General features: G+C 42.5%; 1 protein-coding gene across 2 annotated transcripts in view; it reads right to left on the reverse strand.

Moving 5' to 3' along the window:
* STT3B (STT3 oligosaccharyltransferase complex catalytic subunit B) overlaps positions 1-13,897 on the reverse strand; it is a 55,113-nt gene extending 41,216 nt beyond the window's left edge. Inside the window, exons 1-2 of one of the 2 annotated variants that reach the window (XM_074151037.1) lie at positions 13,599-13,897; positions 13,403-13,550 (exon numbers count right to left, since the gene is read on the reverse strand). In XM_074151037.1, the coding sequence (XP_074007138.1) occupies positions 13,403-13,550; positions 13,599-13,683 (233 nt within the window). In that variant the 5' untranslated portion in view covers positions 13,684-13,897. Of the gene's footprint in view, positions 1-13,402 lie in introns of both variants that reach the window. The other variant, XM_074151036.1, reaches the window with a different exon arrangement.
* Positions 13,898-14,310: the final 413 nt, after the last annotated feature.

The following is a 14,310-nucleotide window of genomic DNA, read 5'->3' on the forward strand; positions in this document are numbered from 1 at the left end:
CATCTCTTAATGCCCTTGCTATTCTTCCTCCTGCAACTAGCTCTGTTACCTATATTATCTGACTATGCTTTCTTTCAGCTGTCCTTTCTGTATGTAGATTATGTTTAGTCTAAGAAGTTGGACCTCTCATAGTGCACTGTTCAGCTCCATCTGTTGCAATATTGACTTACTGACATTTTACTACAATGAATGTTGACAAAAATAAAAATTAATATTTCAGAGTGGATAATACAAAGCATCATCAGAGCAGAACCAGACAGTCTATTTAACTTGAACAATTTCTGTCCAGTGATTGAGGCCAGGTTAAAGACCAAACTTTATCTAACTTAAATATGTCTACTCGAATTCTATTTAACCCTTCAATAACTTGACATAAATAGACATAAATATTAAATTCATCAGGTACATAGCTGGCAATTTTCTGCTGTGGGTATGTCCATATACATATATATATAGTGCTACCTGCAGAACAAACCAAATAATATGCCCAGGGTTTGCAGAAACCTAGATATAGATCCAATTATGCCTTAATCAAATAAAGCTGAACAGGAAAAGGCATGACTATTGCCCAAAGCACAAAAGGGTAAGGGGAGAAAAAAAAAATTAAAAATTCACAACTCCAGGATGCCTTGTACTGATTTACAAACTCACCCAAATTTGACTGTGGCAGTTATCCTTCAACTGAGCTTTGCTAGTTTTAAGGAGTGCAGAAGCACTCCTAATCTGCTTCTGTGCCCAAATTAGCTTGAATCACAGCTAAAAAGCAAATCACTCTAAAGATGATTTAACCTATTTCACCTGATTTTTCCCTGAAGCAGATTAGGAGTACACACATGATCTATTAATACAGTCCAACAGAAAGGATGGTGGCCTCCAGATTAGGGCAGAAAGACTTCCAGCTGTTTCCAAAGTGACTGCATATTCTCACACCAGGTGAAACTGATGTGTAAACAGGATGTCACCAATAAAATAAACAAAGACCAGAAAAGTAGATGACAACAGAAAGTGGTCTTCATCCTTCCCTGCAATACACAGACTGGAGTTTCTCCTTCTAACTCCATTTTGTGTTCTTGATCCACTTTCAATGTCTCGATTTATTCTGAAATAAGTATGGCAAGCAGTATTTAAAAATCAGTCATCCACTACATTTATTTTATACCTTTCATATTGTTTCAAATAAGTCTAAATCAAAACCACAAATGCATGTTTTCACTGAATTTAATTCAACCTGTTAAGAATTGTACCTATTGGTTACCAATGTTTCTTTAAAGACTATGCACAAGAAACACAAAAGTGTAATAACAAAACATTATTTGCTTTTTATTAGGTATCTTCACAGAAACACTACAGATTAATTGTAATGCAGTGACTATAGCGCTCAGCATTTAAGACAGTATTTATAATTAATATTAAATTCCTGCCATGTACAATGTGAAATTAGTTACACGCTTGTTTTCTCATTACATGATAGAATTTCTAGTATTGCTTACTCTTACTATATTGTAGCTATCAAACCATTCCACTGTGCTCCTCGGTCACTTCAGTAAAATCCAATTCATGTTTAGAAGTGACCTTAATGGGGCTTTTAAATAAAAGAAAATACAATAAAAAAAGTGGAGGTCAGGGAACACTGTTAAGATGAGCTAGGCTTAATATTACACACATATGCTTCGAAGCTGTGATGCCACAAATTCTATTTCAGATGTATTCATAGACTACACCCCGCCACTGCCTCATCTATCCTTCAACCAGGAGCATGACCTCTCCAAAACATCACCTCCTTAACCAGCTGGCTACATTAGTGTACAGTTTGGTAGCTACAGCCTCTCAGTCTTACGTTAATGAACAGTAAGAGATTAGTTTAATGTCTAATGCCATCTTACTAAATAACAAGTACTGACTGGAGGTACCATGCCTTCCCCTCCTCCCTCATTGCCACAAAAAACGGGATAAGTTAAAATGAACATCTGGTTGCCCATGAAAAGGAATGGGGAAAGGAGAACACTAAAGCAAGAGGATCAGTTGCAGTTCAGGCAGGGTTGAAAAGAGGTGTATTGCAGGGGATATGTGAGAGTTGTTGGGAAGGACCTAGCAGAAGTTCTCAAGGGATAGTTCTAGGTCACATAATCCTAAATCTTCTCTCTCCTCACTCTCCAGGCATGAATTAAGTTGGCCTGTTCCAGGACTTCACACTTCAATCCCCATCAGACCATATGCCCTCTCTACTCTCTCTCCACAAATGCGCATTTAAATGAGAAAACTAGAGTTAGCCATCCTGATTCAGAAAAGGGATTCGGCTCTAGAACCCCAACATCCCATATAACCATTTAAGCAATGACAATCTTATTTCTGGCAGAACTTTTAAACAGTTACAGCACAGTAGAAGAGCTTTAGCAGAAACTATTGATGTGTTCACTCCTCAATAACTCATGGCAAGTTGGTTAGAGGACTGATGGATACTTGAGATAGATCAGGGTACAATGTGTGCCAATGCAGCAGCTCACTGCCACTAGAAAAGGGGATTTCCTTCTCCCTGCATCCAGTTGCAGATCCTGAAACTTGTGCTTACCAGATTTCTGCAAATTGCCTTAACTGGTCAACACAGCAGAAAACTATCCCAGGAAAGGTCCAATAGATTACGAGAAATTCAGGAGAACTGCTCCACTTAATTAGATGCAAATAAGGCCAATTTATAGTGCTGAAGACAAGTTTAGCAGCACCTTGTCATACGGTAGCTATTCAGAGTCAGGCTTTACTCAAAACACTGAACTGCCATCTTATCAGCAACAACAGCTTCCTGGAGGTTCTCAAAGGAACCTTTGGAATCATCTTCTATGTGTTTTCCAATGCACAAATGATATCCATGGGTACTCCAGCACAGCATATTAGATATTGAGATAGAAGACAAGACTTCTTAACCTCTCAGGTAAAAGTACCGTTCAACTAACATTTAAAGCTGTTCTGTGGCTTTTTCTTCTTGAAGATAGCCCTGAAAGAAGGCAGCAGATGACACTGTACAGAACATACTATCACAAAGCAAAACCATGATGTGCATAGGTAAGAATGTTGTGCTGAAACTAGAGTATGATGGAAGCATAAGGAAAAAGGGACCCTGAAGTTCACTAACTAAAACAAAAGCTAGAAAATAAAATTCAGTGATGAAACAGTTACAAGCATCACATATTTGACACAAAACATACCATCCAGTCTTCTCCCAAGCAAAAATTTGGCTTTACTGTGGGAGTGTGGAGGGAGTGTGGGTAAAGTAATGGTGGACTACAAAATTAAAGCTCTAAAAATTCTTTGGCTTCTGAACACGTTTAGCCATAGGAGAAAAATTACATTTGTCATTACTAACTGACCTGAGACATCACAAATTAAGATACTGCTGCAAATGTTTAAGGCACTCTCCAGTGTCAAAACCCATTTTCTATTTGGCAAATGAAAGACCAAAACTGTTACAGAGTAAAATGAATTGTGAGACATATGCAACAGTTTTTCAAGTATTACTTCAGACATTTGACATTAGATAAATCAATCTAGTCACCTGTAAAAGCTAAAACAGTCAAAACACAGTAGCATTACACAACTTCTTGGAAAACTCAAACACCACATTGGCTTTTATGACTCTTGTTCTACAGTAACACAAGCCAGAGACACCCATTTTCTTCCTTTGTTAATATCAATATAATAATGCCAAAGCTCCAATTTTGTTTTGCTGACTTTCTAAATTAGAAGAATTGAAACTTTAAGGCATTTTATCTATGGCCAGAGAAAGAATTAAAGGCATTTTCAAGGACTTTAATACCTTAATGATAAACTTTAAATATTTCAACCATGAAGATGAAACTGCCTTTTTCAAGGTATACATTCCAAACAACACTTAACAAAATTCTACATTATTAAACTGAACTGCCAAATGCTGCTTGGGATAAGTTCAGAATAGAAAGGAAGCACATTCAACATGTGCAATAGACTACAGGGGAAAAAAAAAAAAGTGCTGGATAAACATAAAGAAAAATATTCAGGACAAGTTGGCTTGTTTTGTTGTATTTTCCTTCTGCATCAAGAAAATGCATTGCTGTATTTTCAAATCGTCTGGCTATAGCACACAAGTATTCTGTTCAACGTGGTCTTCCCAGTCAGCTGCATCCTCAAACAGGTGTTTCCCATACCTAGACTCCTAGATTCCTATATTTTACGGGAATCTAGATACCTAGATTCCCTTAAAATATCCATCTATTGGGTGGATTGGAATAAAAATAAATAAAATCACACTCCTTGGAGTCAAAGTAGTTGGCTACCATTTATAGTATACCAATTGCAAAAAATGAACACAGATACTGAAAAAGTAAAGCAAATACCGCACAAAATGTAGGCTGCCCAGTCACGTGTGCTATAACAGTTTAAAATTACATAATTACATGCTATTTTCCCCTTGTACAAAACCCATTTACCATTCAACAAACAGGTTAGATGGTGTCCATGCATACAGTGAGCCACTCTTTTGAAATAAATGTAAATAATACTGTGTAAAACAGTCTAGAAGATAACAGCAATCCCATCAAGAACACAACCAAAAAATAATAATCAAACTGGAGTCCCAACCTCACTTCTAATGTAGTTTCCCAAGGGGCCTTTTGTTTAAGTGAGGGAAGTTTTGAAAAGGTGTTCTGCAATTCTGTCTTCATGGATTATCAGCTGAACAGAACTCCAACACGCTCTTTAACTAACAAACTAACATAACCCATATAAATCAATTGCCATAGAAAATTATATGATAAGCACCGTAACACCCGGAAGTAATTATCATTACAGCCGACATACCCCAGCCATTTATATTAGACAGGCCCTTTAAAAAGTAGCATACTATACTGGACTTGGGTCTCCCATAGCAGACAGACATTTTAAATACAATTTCCTGCTGTAAGAAGCACTCATGTACAAACACTGAGTTATTCCTTGTTTAAAATAGACCATTTCTTTTTCTAAAGCACAGGGATATTGCCTCACTTAACAGCAAGAACTTTTGAAGTATAGGAAGCATTTAATTCTCCATATGCCAAAGGAGCTTTTACCCTTTGAGAAATACAGAAGCTGATCTATTTTGTTTGTATCCATGTCCTTAAATTCATTCCTCAGGCTGCTTCAACTTATGTAAGGTGTGATGCAGCATTAGGGTCAATTTCATGGTACCTCTCAAACCCAGACCTACCAGCTACCCACGTTAAAAATACCTCAGCTTGATTCCCAGCAACAGCTCAGATGAAGATGACAAGCTCTGTTCAGCTACAGGGCCAGAAATGAAGTCCGTTCCTTGGACATACTACAAAACTTACTGCAGACGTAAAGCAGAGAGAGACTATAACAATACTTGTCCTAAATTCACTTTGTTCTCCAATTAAGTGGTAAGGCTGATGGTTAGAATAAGTTTTGCTATAGGAGTTAATAATAATAAAAGACATCTGCACATGTCCTGCTACAGGGTGTAGGCTCCACAGGCTCTGAAAGCAGCAGTTTAATGGCTCTGTTAAGTAGAAAGAAGCCCTCAGGATTAGCCCTAAATGTCAGTACAAATGTACCTCAAAGGGCTTGCAAGAATGGCGTTTTCAAAAATTGAGGAGGAAACTCTGCAGCACATGCACAGATAGACATTAAATGGGAAATAACCTGACTGAATCAGAAGAGATGTTTGTGGTACAGCAAAGACACCTCCCTAAACACAAACTACCTGGCACCCCATTTAAAAACTATTAATACATGATTTTGAATTTTCCTGCTAGCTTTACTGTCCAAAATTTTTTTTTCTCCCCTTCCCCCACCAGTTCAACATGGGACACATTTAAAAACATGAGTATTAGGATTACAGGCTGCCAAAACCAGAGGCTGTTAGAGAGAGAATTATGATACGAAGCAAAAGGTAACCTTTATAAACCACTCTAACCTTATGTAATCAAATCATATTTCTGTTTAAAAAACAGAACATATTAAGCTGCTCAAATAATAGGATATCTGCCAAGAAAAGTCCATTCAAGGATTTTCATCATAGCATTTGCTCCAGCTAGTCAAGTGTTTGTGAGTATTTGCTGAAGACCATTTAAAAAAAAAAAATCATGGCATTAAAAGTTAAACTTGCTGGTTCAGTTCAACTCAGTCTACATAAAACATTCCGATACATTTTCCTTTTCAAGTGTCATTCTGCTATCGACAAATCAATAAAAGTCAACACCTTGCACACGTTCGGTCCCACCTCCTATGTTTTCCAAAAGAAGACTGTAGGGATAGTCTCTGTACTCAACCATACTCTGCATATATTTTATGAACACTGCCCCTCCTACCCTCTCATGCATAACCTCATTACTGCACCCACATGAAGACTGGTGAGATTTTCACCCCAATTAGAAGTTGTGCAAGTGAGGAAAGAAACACAACCCGCTAAGTAAAGATGGCAGAAAACACTAGTAGAGATGGAGCAGAGGTTTGATTCTGACATGAATATTATTTTATGAGGCCACATGGTAAACCGCTTTTCAGCTGCATCAGTCTAACGGATCAGATCTAACCTGAGGTCTCCCTGCTCACAACGCATAGTGTCTGCTATGTCTTCAGCTCGGTCCAGCGTTCTTTTTCCAGACTGTCCTCATTCCATTAGATTTCTAATATCTATCTATTTCCACAACTTCCTAAGCAGTAGAGAAATTCAGTACAGTCAACTGCACACCTTCCTGATTGTTAATACTGTAGCAACCTTCTAGAAAAGTTCACTTAGCTTCAAAACAGGACCCTCCAAGTACCTAAACAAGGACAGGCTGTTCAAGTCCCTGGACATACAGTACTTACTATCTTATAATCTAGAAAGCCCCTAAAGCCAGAGACTGGCCAGTGGTAATAGAGTTTCTCAACACATGTCATATTGCAATAGAAGTGATCAAAAAAGATGCTTGATCTGGACCTTCCTCATTAGCATGTTTAGTTTCGAGAAGAGGAGGCTGAGGGGGGACCTCATTGCCCTCTACAACTACCTGAAAGGAGGTTGTAGAGAGGTGGGTGTTGGCCTCTTCTCCCAAGTGAATAATGGCAGGACCAGAGGAAATGGTCTGAAGTTGCGGCAGGGGAGGTTTAGATCAGGTATTAGGAAGAATTACTTTACTGAGAGAGTGGTCAGGCACTGGAACAGCCTGCCCAGGGAGGTGGTGGAGTCGCCATCCCTGGAGGTATTTAAGAAACGTGTAGACATGGCACTTCAGGGCATGCTCTAGTGCCCGAGATTGTTGGTTTGTGTCTGTTTGGGGGTGGGGTGGGGTGTGGTTGTGGGCGTTTGTTTTGGTTTGGTGTTGGTGTTCTGGGATTTTTTGGGTGTGGGGTTTTTTTTTTTGTATTTTTTTTTTGTTTGTTTGTTTTGTTGGTTGGACTAGATGATCCCAAAGGTTCCATCCAACCAAAAATATTCTGTGATTCTGTGATTAAAAAGGGGGAAGGGGAAGATACCTGGCAGACTATTCTCCAAGGACACAGAAATCTCTAAACTTGCTCTTCGTGGACACACAGGCACTGCTAAATCAGATTTGGAGACTATGCTAGAATATTTTTCCTACTATAATAAAATGACAGAAATGAGTTTGAGCTACCCGGCTACCTGAAATCCTGCTAAAGTTATTAGTATGAGTAGAGTACAAATAACTTTCACCATTCATATGTAATATGTCTGCATCTTACACAAAAGACTTAATCCAATTGTTCATTAATAGTAAGTACACAATCTTTTAAAATGTACTCCTGTAAACAGAGTACTTCTCATTTAATAGAATCAAAAAGCTTGCGAATGAAGATACCGTACTAAGTTTTTAATATGACTCTCATGACATCTGCAACATTTCAAAATCAATCCAAAGTGATTATATTGAAACTGGATTGGAATCAAATGCTTTCCCCAAGGTCTGGAAGTTGTCAGAGATTATAAATAAAAGAAAGTGTTTGGGAAAAGAATCCTGAAGTAGGAGGGAAATGTTTCCTAAACAGATACACATTCATGTACTCACCTTCAACAAGATTATGTGATGGGTTGAAAGCCTCCAGAAAGATAGCAGTTTGGAGATGACAGTGGCTGCCACCCCTCAAGAACAACATATTTACTATGCAATCTGCTGTTTCTTTGCCCAGCAAGAAGAGTCAATAGCAGGTAAGCAATGGCCAGATGAATTATCTGGGTGGGCCACATCTGACCCCAGCCTACAGACTAAGCATTGTTAATTAAGATTATCAACACTATCATCTTCTTCACATGAATTTTTTCCCCTTATGAACAACAGTTTAAGGTACTCTAATTCACTGCTACATACCCCTTCTTTTTGTCACTCCTGTTGCACCAGTGTCTTAACATACAAAAACAGAGTATGTATACAAGTCTCCACCCCATCACTCAATCCCAGTTCATTCTCTAAAATCAGTTGCTATTTACATTCCCTTCCAACATTCATATTCTTCCTCAAAAATAAGAAACTAAACTGCAGTATAAAAATTGACAGTGGGCAGGCTCAGGGAACTAAAATGTTACAGTATTTTGACAATTGAATCAACTCACCATGGCTACTTTAGAGCAAGCACAAAGAAAAAAGCAGGACTGCACAGTGGGTGTCAGAGGAGAGCTCTGACTCCAAAAGGCAACTTATCAGATCAGTTAACTACAACACAAATCCACATCCTTACTCTCTCCCAACAAAATCAATACATTTACACAACTTCCAGTGTTTGATCAATTCCATACACCACTTCTAATGTTCACTTGAATCACACTTTGTATTTTAATGAAGCTTTCATATCATATTTATAGGTATTAATTTAAATTTTCATTGATGAAGAAAGTTCATAACAGCTCAAGAATCCATCTAGCAAACATGATTTGAGCAAAACCTGTCTTTTCAGCTGTGCCCAAGATAAAATCCTAACTTCCTTTAACCGTTCTGCCTCTGAAATGCAAGCAATGACACTGATCTTAACGTTTATTTTCACCAGTTTATTCCCATTCACTGAGGTCCACTAATGGTAGATGATGGTATCAGCAATAAGAAAGTAGATTGCTATTATATATACAAACCATACTTCCCACTAGCACAATTACGTTACCTCAGTGAGGTATGATAAACAATGGCCACCCTGAGGACAGCTAAAAAGCTGGTGGTTTGAGCGATCAATGATGTCGGTTTGGAAGAGGCAAAGACATATATGAGATTCTGGGAGTGCTGTTCAGTACCAGGAACTGGCAGGCCAGCAGGAGACATCATTCCTGGTGGTAGTAGGTAGGGAAATATAACTGACACAGATCGCACTGGTGCTCCCTTCTGCATGCAACAAGCTAGTAGGGAGAGGGTCTCCTGCTCAGACACATGAGCTTCTGCATTCCAGCTTAAGCCAGCTCTTTCACTCCTAAGGTAGGTGGTGTTAATCTGGTGTTTAGCAAGCTGTTACAATTCTCAGGGAAAGATAAAACTTTGATCTGATGACATGAGATACAATTAATGATTCAGCTATAGTTCTCACGTATGACTTAATGGTAAGAACCGTGCAAACAGAACGAACGTTACTATTTTGATAGCACTCCCTGAAGACAACTGATGTACCAAGGGTTGGTACTGTTTTAGTTAGCAGCAGTATCAGGATGCAATAGTCTTGCTAGGTATGTCTACCTTATATATACACACACATATACATTATTATGTATATATATGATATAAGCAGCCAAATGAAATTGCATACGGGCATGCTGGAGCTGTACTTCAGACAAATCAGTGCATAGAAAGTAGTCCCTGTTCAAGTACTCCATAATTTTGGTGGCCTTGGTTCAGCTGCCATGCTGGCATTTAAGGCAACATCTGACAGAAAGAATGACCTCGCCTGACAACTGAGTTAAACATGCTGTAGTACTTTAAGGAAAAGCTTTCACTGGGCACTTTTGTGTACATAGCACAGAAATTATGCTCTTGATCCACCCAGCTGCCAAACCAGCCAACAGATGAACCAAATTCCAGGCATGAAACCTCTGTCCATGTTTCAAGTTCTTGGCCTGACAATGAAATCCTGAAGTTAAACGCTGGAGGCCTATCAACAGCTCAGCTTAAAGTCAATACCGACCAACTTCATCTATTGGCTCACCTGACCTAGGAGCTGCCAAAACTTCCATGCATTTTTCAAAGTCTCTGTACCAGCTCAAGTATGGGAAGTAAACAAGACATGAGAAAAAAATCAAAATAAAGTGTTAACACTGTGTCAAAGAGGTGTTCAGTATGGAAAAAAAAAACAGTAATCCTAGTAATGACGAACAGCTTGCAGGTTTCTAAGTGACAGTATGGTGACCTCAAGATACCAGTTTGTTTTTTCCTCACACAGGCATTGTATTATAATGGAGATCAAAAGCGAAAGCTGTCCTCTTCCTACTGTCTTGGCCTATTGTACTACATTTGGGTCATTTCTGGAAAAAATGCCAACTGGAGCGAGTTTCAGAGGCTAATTTTACAAAACAAGAAAACCTCCCAGTCCCAAATCAAAACCTAAATTTACTGTCAGAAATGCAGCTCAAAAGGGATGTTAGAAAAAAAGTAGTATTTGATTCAATTAATATGCAGAAAACCCAAGGCAAATCTCCCTTTCTTCCAACCCCAGATATCCGATGTTTCTTATGTCCATACCAGAATACTGGATTCCTAAGTAAATGAGAAAGCTTTCTAGAACTCCGAGGCAAAAGTATTTTTCCATTCAAAAGAATAATGGATTTGCCTAATGCTCCTCATTTTATCAAATATACCTCAGCTTCCTCTCTTGATCACAAAATGAATACTAGAGAATAGGTGACACATTGCACACATTGCAAGATATCCTGTGCAAGCTTGACAGAAAAAGCCAAAGAAATGGAGAAAACTATGGAACTGTTTCACCAGCAAATACTATGGCCACTGTCCTGAAAGAAAAATGTAAAAATCCAGTTTACCTGGACAAGCTGCTAAAGAAGTGGTTAAAAAAAAAAAAAAAAAAAAAAAATAGAGCACTGCTGCTAATCTCTTTTCATAAGCTCCTTTTCCACATTAGATTCAGATTTGTAAGACCCCAACAACCGTGAAAAACCATTCCTACCTAGTTACTCAACAGCATTTAAGAGCGACATTGTTTTTCACTCTTTTCACTAATATTGCTGCTGCAATAGAGAAAGCTCTTTGTTTTTTTCCTCAGTTTCTACCATTTTAGGTTCTCTTTCCTACTAATTAGCTTAAGTGCATTTGCCTCTACCATTTCTGGCATGCAGCAACATGACACTGGCATGATTCTTGACATTTCAACTGCTTCTCACAGACCTGCATTAAAATCAATGAGTTTTGTCAACTTCATCTATTCTCTAATTAGCAAAGGTACATACAGCAGCATAGGCAGCAATACCTTCTGTTTATATACTCAGGAAGATGACTTTGCACCAACTTACACATTGCCTAAACCAGAAGTTTATTTTTACAACCATATCATGACTATGAACTTAACTCCCACAGCACCTTTTTCAATGTCCTTCAAGGCTTAATAATAAAAGTTATGCAACTCAACACTGTAAAATTTCCATTTATCCAACAAGGATGAGCCTTGATTGTCAAAATCACATAAAATTGTACAAAAATGTAGGTTGTATGCTTAAAGAAATAGAAGTTTCCTCCATGATAAAAAGGAAAGTCTTTTTGCTTAATTTTAGATTAGGAGAGCCCAAGAACTAGTCCATAGGATACAACCCTAGGTTCATAGCCTCATTGCAGATGTGTTTAACTGTGCTCCCCCCGTTGTTAACTTTATTAACTGAACGTTTGCATTCCTTCCATTCATTTGTGTTTGCAGAAGAACACTTAAATTATGGGCAATTACTTGATGTTTTGAAGATATTTTTGAGATATTTGGCTTTCACATCACAAAGCGTGTATTACTTCAGACAGCATTCAAAAACAAAGCAATTCCTTGTTCTCTATCCACTATTCTGAGCCATGATTTGTGAATGGATTACATTGGAAGGGGTGGGGGGGGTGAGGGTGGGGGAAACGGGGGAGAAAAAACCAACCAGAAAAGAGGAAGTTGTGCTTTTGAAAGTATCAAAGTGGAACGTATCTTTTGCAAAGAAGTACATTTCAGTAACAATTTTAGATTAAGTTTAACATAAAGCATCTACTGTGCATTTCAAAACGAAGCATCTCCTTCCTTTATGAGATTAACAATAAGGCTCGAGTCATAAAATTTTAAATTAAAAACACAGCATTAATTATTCCAGGGTCACCTGCTCCTCACCCTACTTAAAGTTATAAAAAAACCACGGATTCCTAGGATGAAGTAGACACTAATATAAAAATTCATTGTCACGTTTTTGCATTGAAAGAACTGCCCCGCAAGTCCTGTCATCTTTCACTTTGCCTTGCTGCAAGGAACAAGCGCAGCATTTCTTGATCTTATACATAAAATGGTTTCAGCCCCCTCCAACAGGGGAAAGAACAGACAGCTTCTATAGGAGGGAAAGCAATCTTTGGAAAAAATCAAGATGCGTGGGAAACAGCAAAAGTCCTTGGGCTCAGAAGCGCAGCTTTGAAACACCTGGCAGTAAATCAATGTCACCCATTTCACTGTAATCCCTCCAGTCACTTTTATGAAGATTACTTCCTGCAGTGCATTCCTCGCCCTCCTCCCTCCCCCGGCCGACGGGGGCTCTAGGACAGACCGACCACTCCGAGAAGCCGCACATCTGGAGACCCCACGCCGCGACAGAAGGACCCGGACTGGGGCGTCGGGCACGTTTCGTACAACCCCTTCGTTACGACGGTGGTCGCCGGGGCCCCCCGATTCCCGCCTAGCACCCCCCACACACCTCCGGTCAGCGCCGCAACTTTCCCCGTGCCCCCTCGGCGGAGCGTCCTCCCGCAACTCCGCCAGATCCGGGGCAACAGCCACCCTCCCCCCCGCTTACCCCGAGGTCGCCGCCGCGCTCCCTCCCGCCCCGCGGGGACACCGAAGCGACCCGGCACCACCGCCCCCTCCCGCCGCGTCCCTTCCCGCCGGGCGGCCCCTCACGCCCGTCCCCCGCGCACCGCGACCCCTCGGGCTCCCTCCGACCCGCCACAGCGTGTCCCGTCCGCACTGCCTTCCTCTCCTCATTCCTCCTCCTCCTCCCTCCGCGGCTCTCTCCGCCCGGCGGCCAGGGAAACAGGCAGGGCGCAAGTTGGCGAAGTGGAGGAGCGGGGAGCAGGCGGCGGGGGCCTCCCGCCGGCCCCGCGGCGGTGGAAACCTGCGGGGAGCTACCCCCCCGACACCTCCCCGCCCGAGGCGCGCCCCGTGAGGGGGCGGCTTTCCCGCCTTCCCCGTCCCGTCCCGTCCAGCAACGTCGGGGACTCACCAGGGGTCGAACTCGTGGATGATGCTCTCGAAGCGGATGACGGCGAAGAGCCGGGAGCTGAAGCCGGCCAGCCAGGCCAGGAAGAGGATGGTGAAGGAGAGGAGCGACTGCCAGCCCGCCGGCTGCGACAGGCCCCCCGACAGGCCGCCTCCGCCCGCCGGGGGGCCGCCGGCAACCGCCGCCGCCGCGCCGCCGCCACCCGCCCCGGCGCGGCTGTTGAGCGGCGCCACAGAGTTGGTGGCGGGTTTGTGCTTGTTGTCGGGGGCCGAGTGCTCCGCCATGTTGTACCCGGGGCTCCCTCGCAGCCTCTCCGCCTGGCGCGTGCGGGGAGGAGGCGGAGGGGAAGGGGGGGAGGGAGCGGGAGGAAGGGCAGGGGGAGGGAGGCTCGGCGAGGGGTGGAGCTCCGCCCGCTCCCTCAGCGGTCTGTCCTCACTCACTCCCCGCCGCCGCCACCTCCTCGCTGGGCCGGGCTCTGCCTCCCGCCGCCGCCGTCACCGTCCCAGTGCGGCGCGCGGCGGGGCGGGGTGCAGGGGGAGGGGCCAGTGACGAAGAGGGGGAGGGGCGAGGGCCGGGCTCGAGGGCCGGGGGGTTGGTGGGTGGGAGGGGCCGGCGGGCCGCGCGCGCAGGCTGAGGGCAGAGCCGATGGAGGGGCTGCAAAGCGCGCAGCCCGGCGACGCGGGGGGTGGGCAGGCCACACGCGCGGGCGGAGCGAGCGAGCGCGGATCCCTGTGGGAGTGGGCGGCCGAGCGAGCGGTTTGACATTGCCGCCCTCCGGAGGGGGCGGGGCTACGGGGAGAGGGCGGGGCTCCGAGGAGAAGGCGAGGGTGGGAGGGACCAATCCCCGCGGTCGTCCTTCTGACAGGAAGTCCGTGAGGGCCTGTCACGGAGCGACAGGTATTTAAAAGGGG

Source organism: Numenius arquata, chromosome 7 (genome assembly GCF_964106895.1).
Source record: "Numenius arquata chromosome 7, bNumArq3.hap1.1, whole genome shotgun sequence".
Taxonomy (NCBI): Eukaryota; Metazoa; Chordata; class Aves; order Charadriiformes; family Scolopacidae; genus Numenius; species Numenius arquata.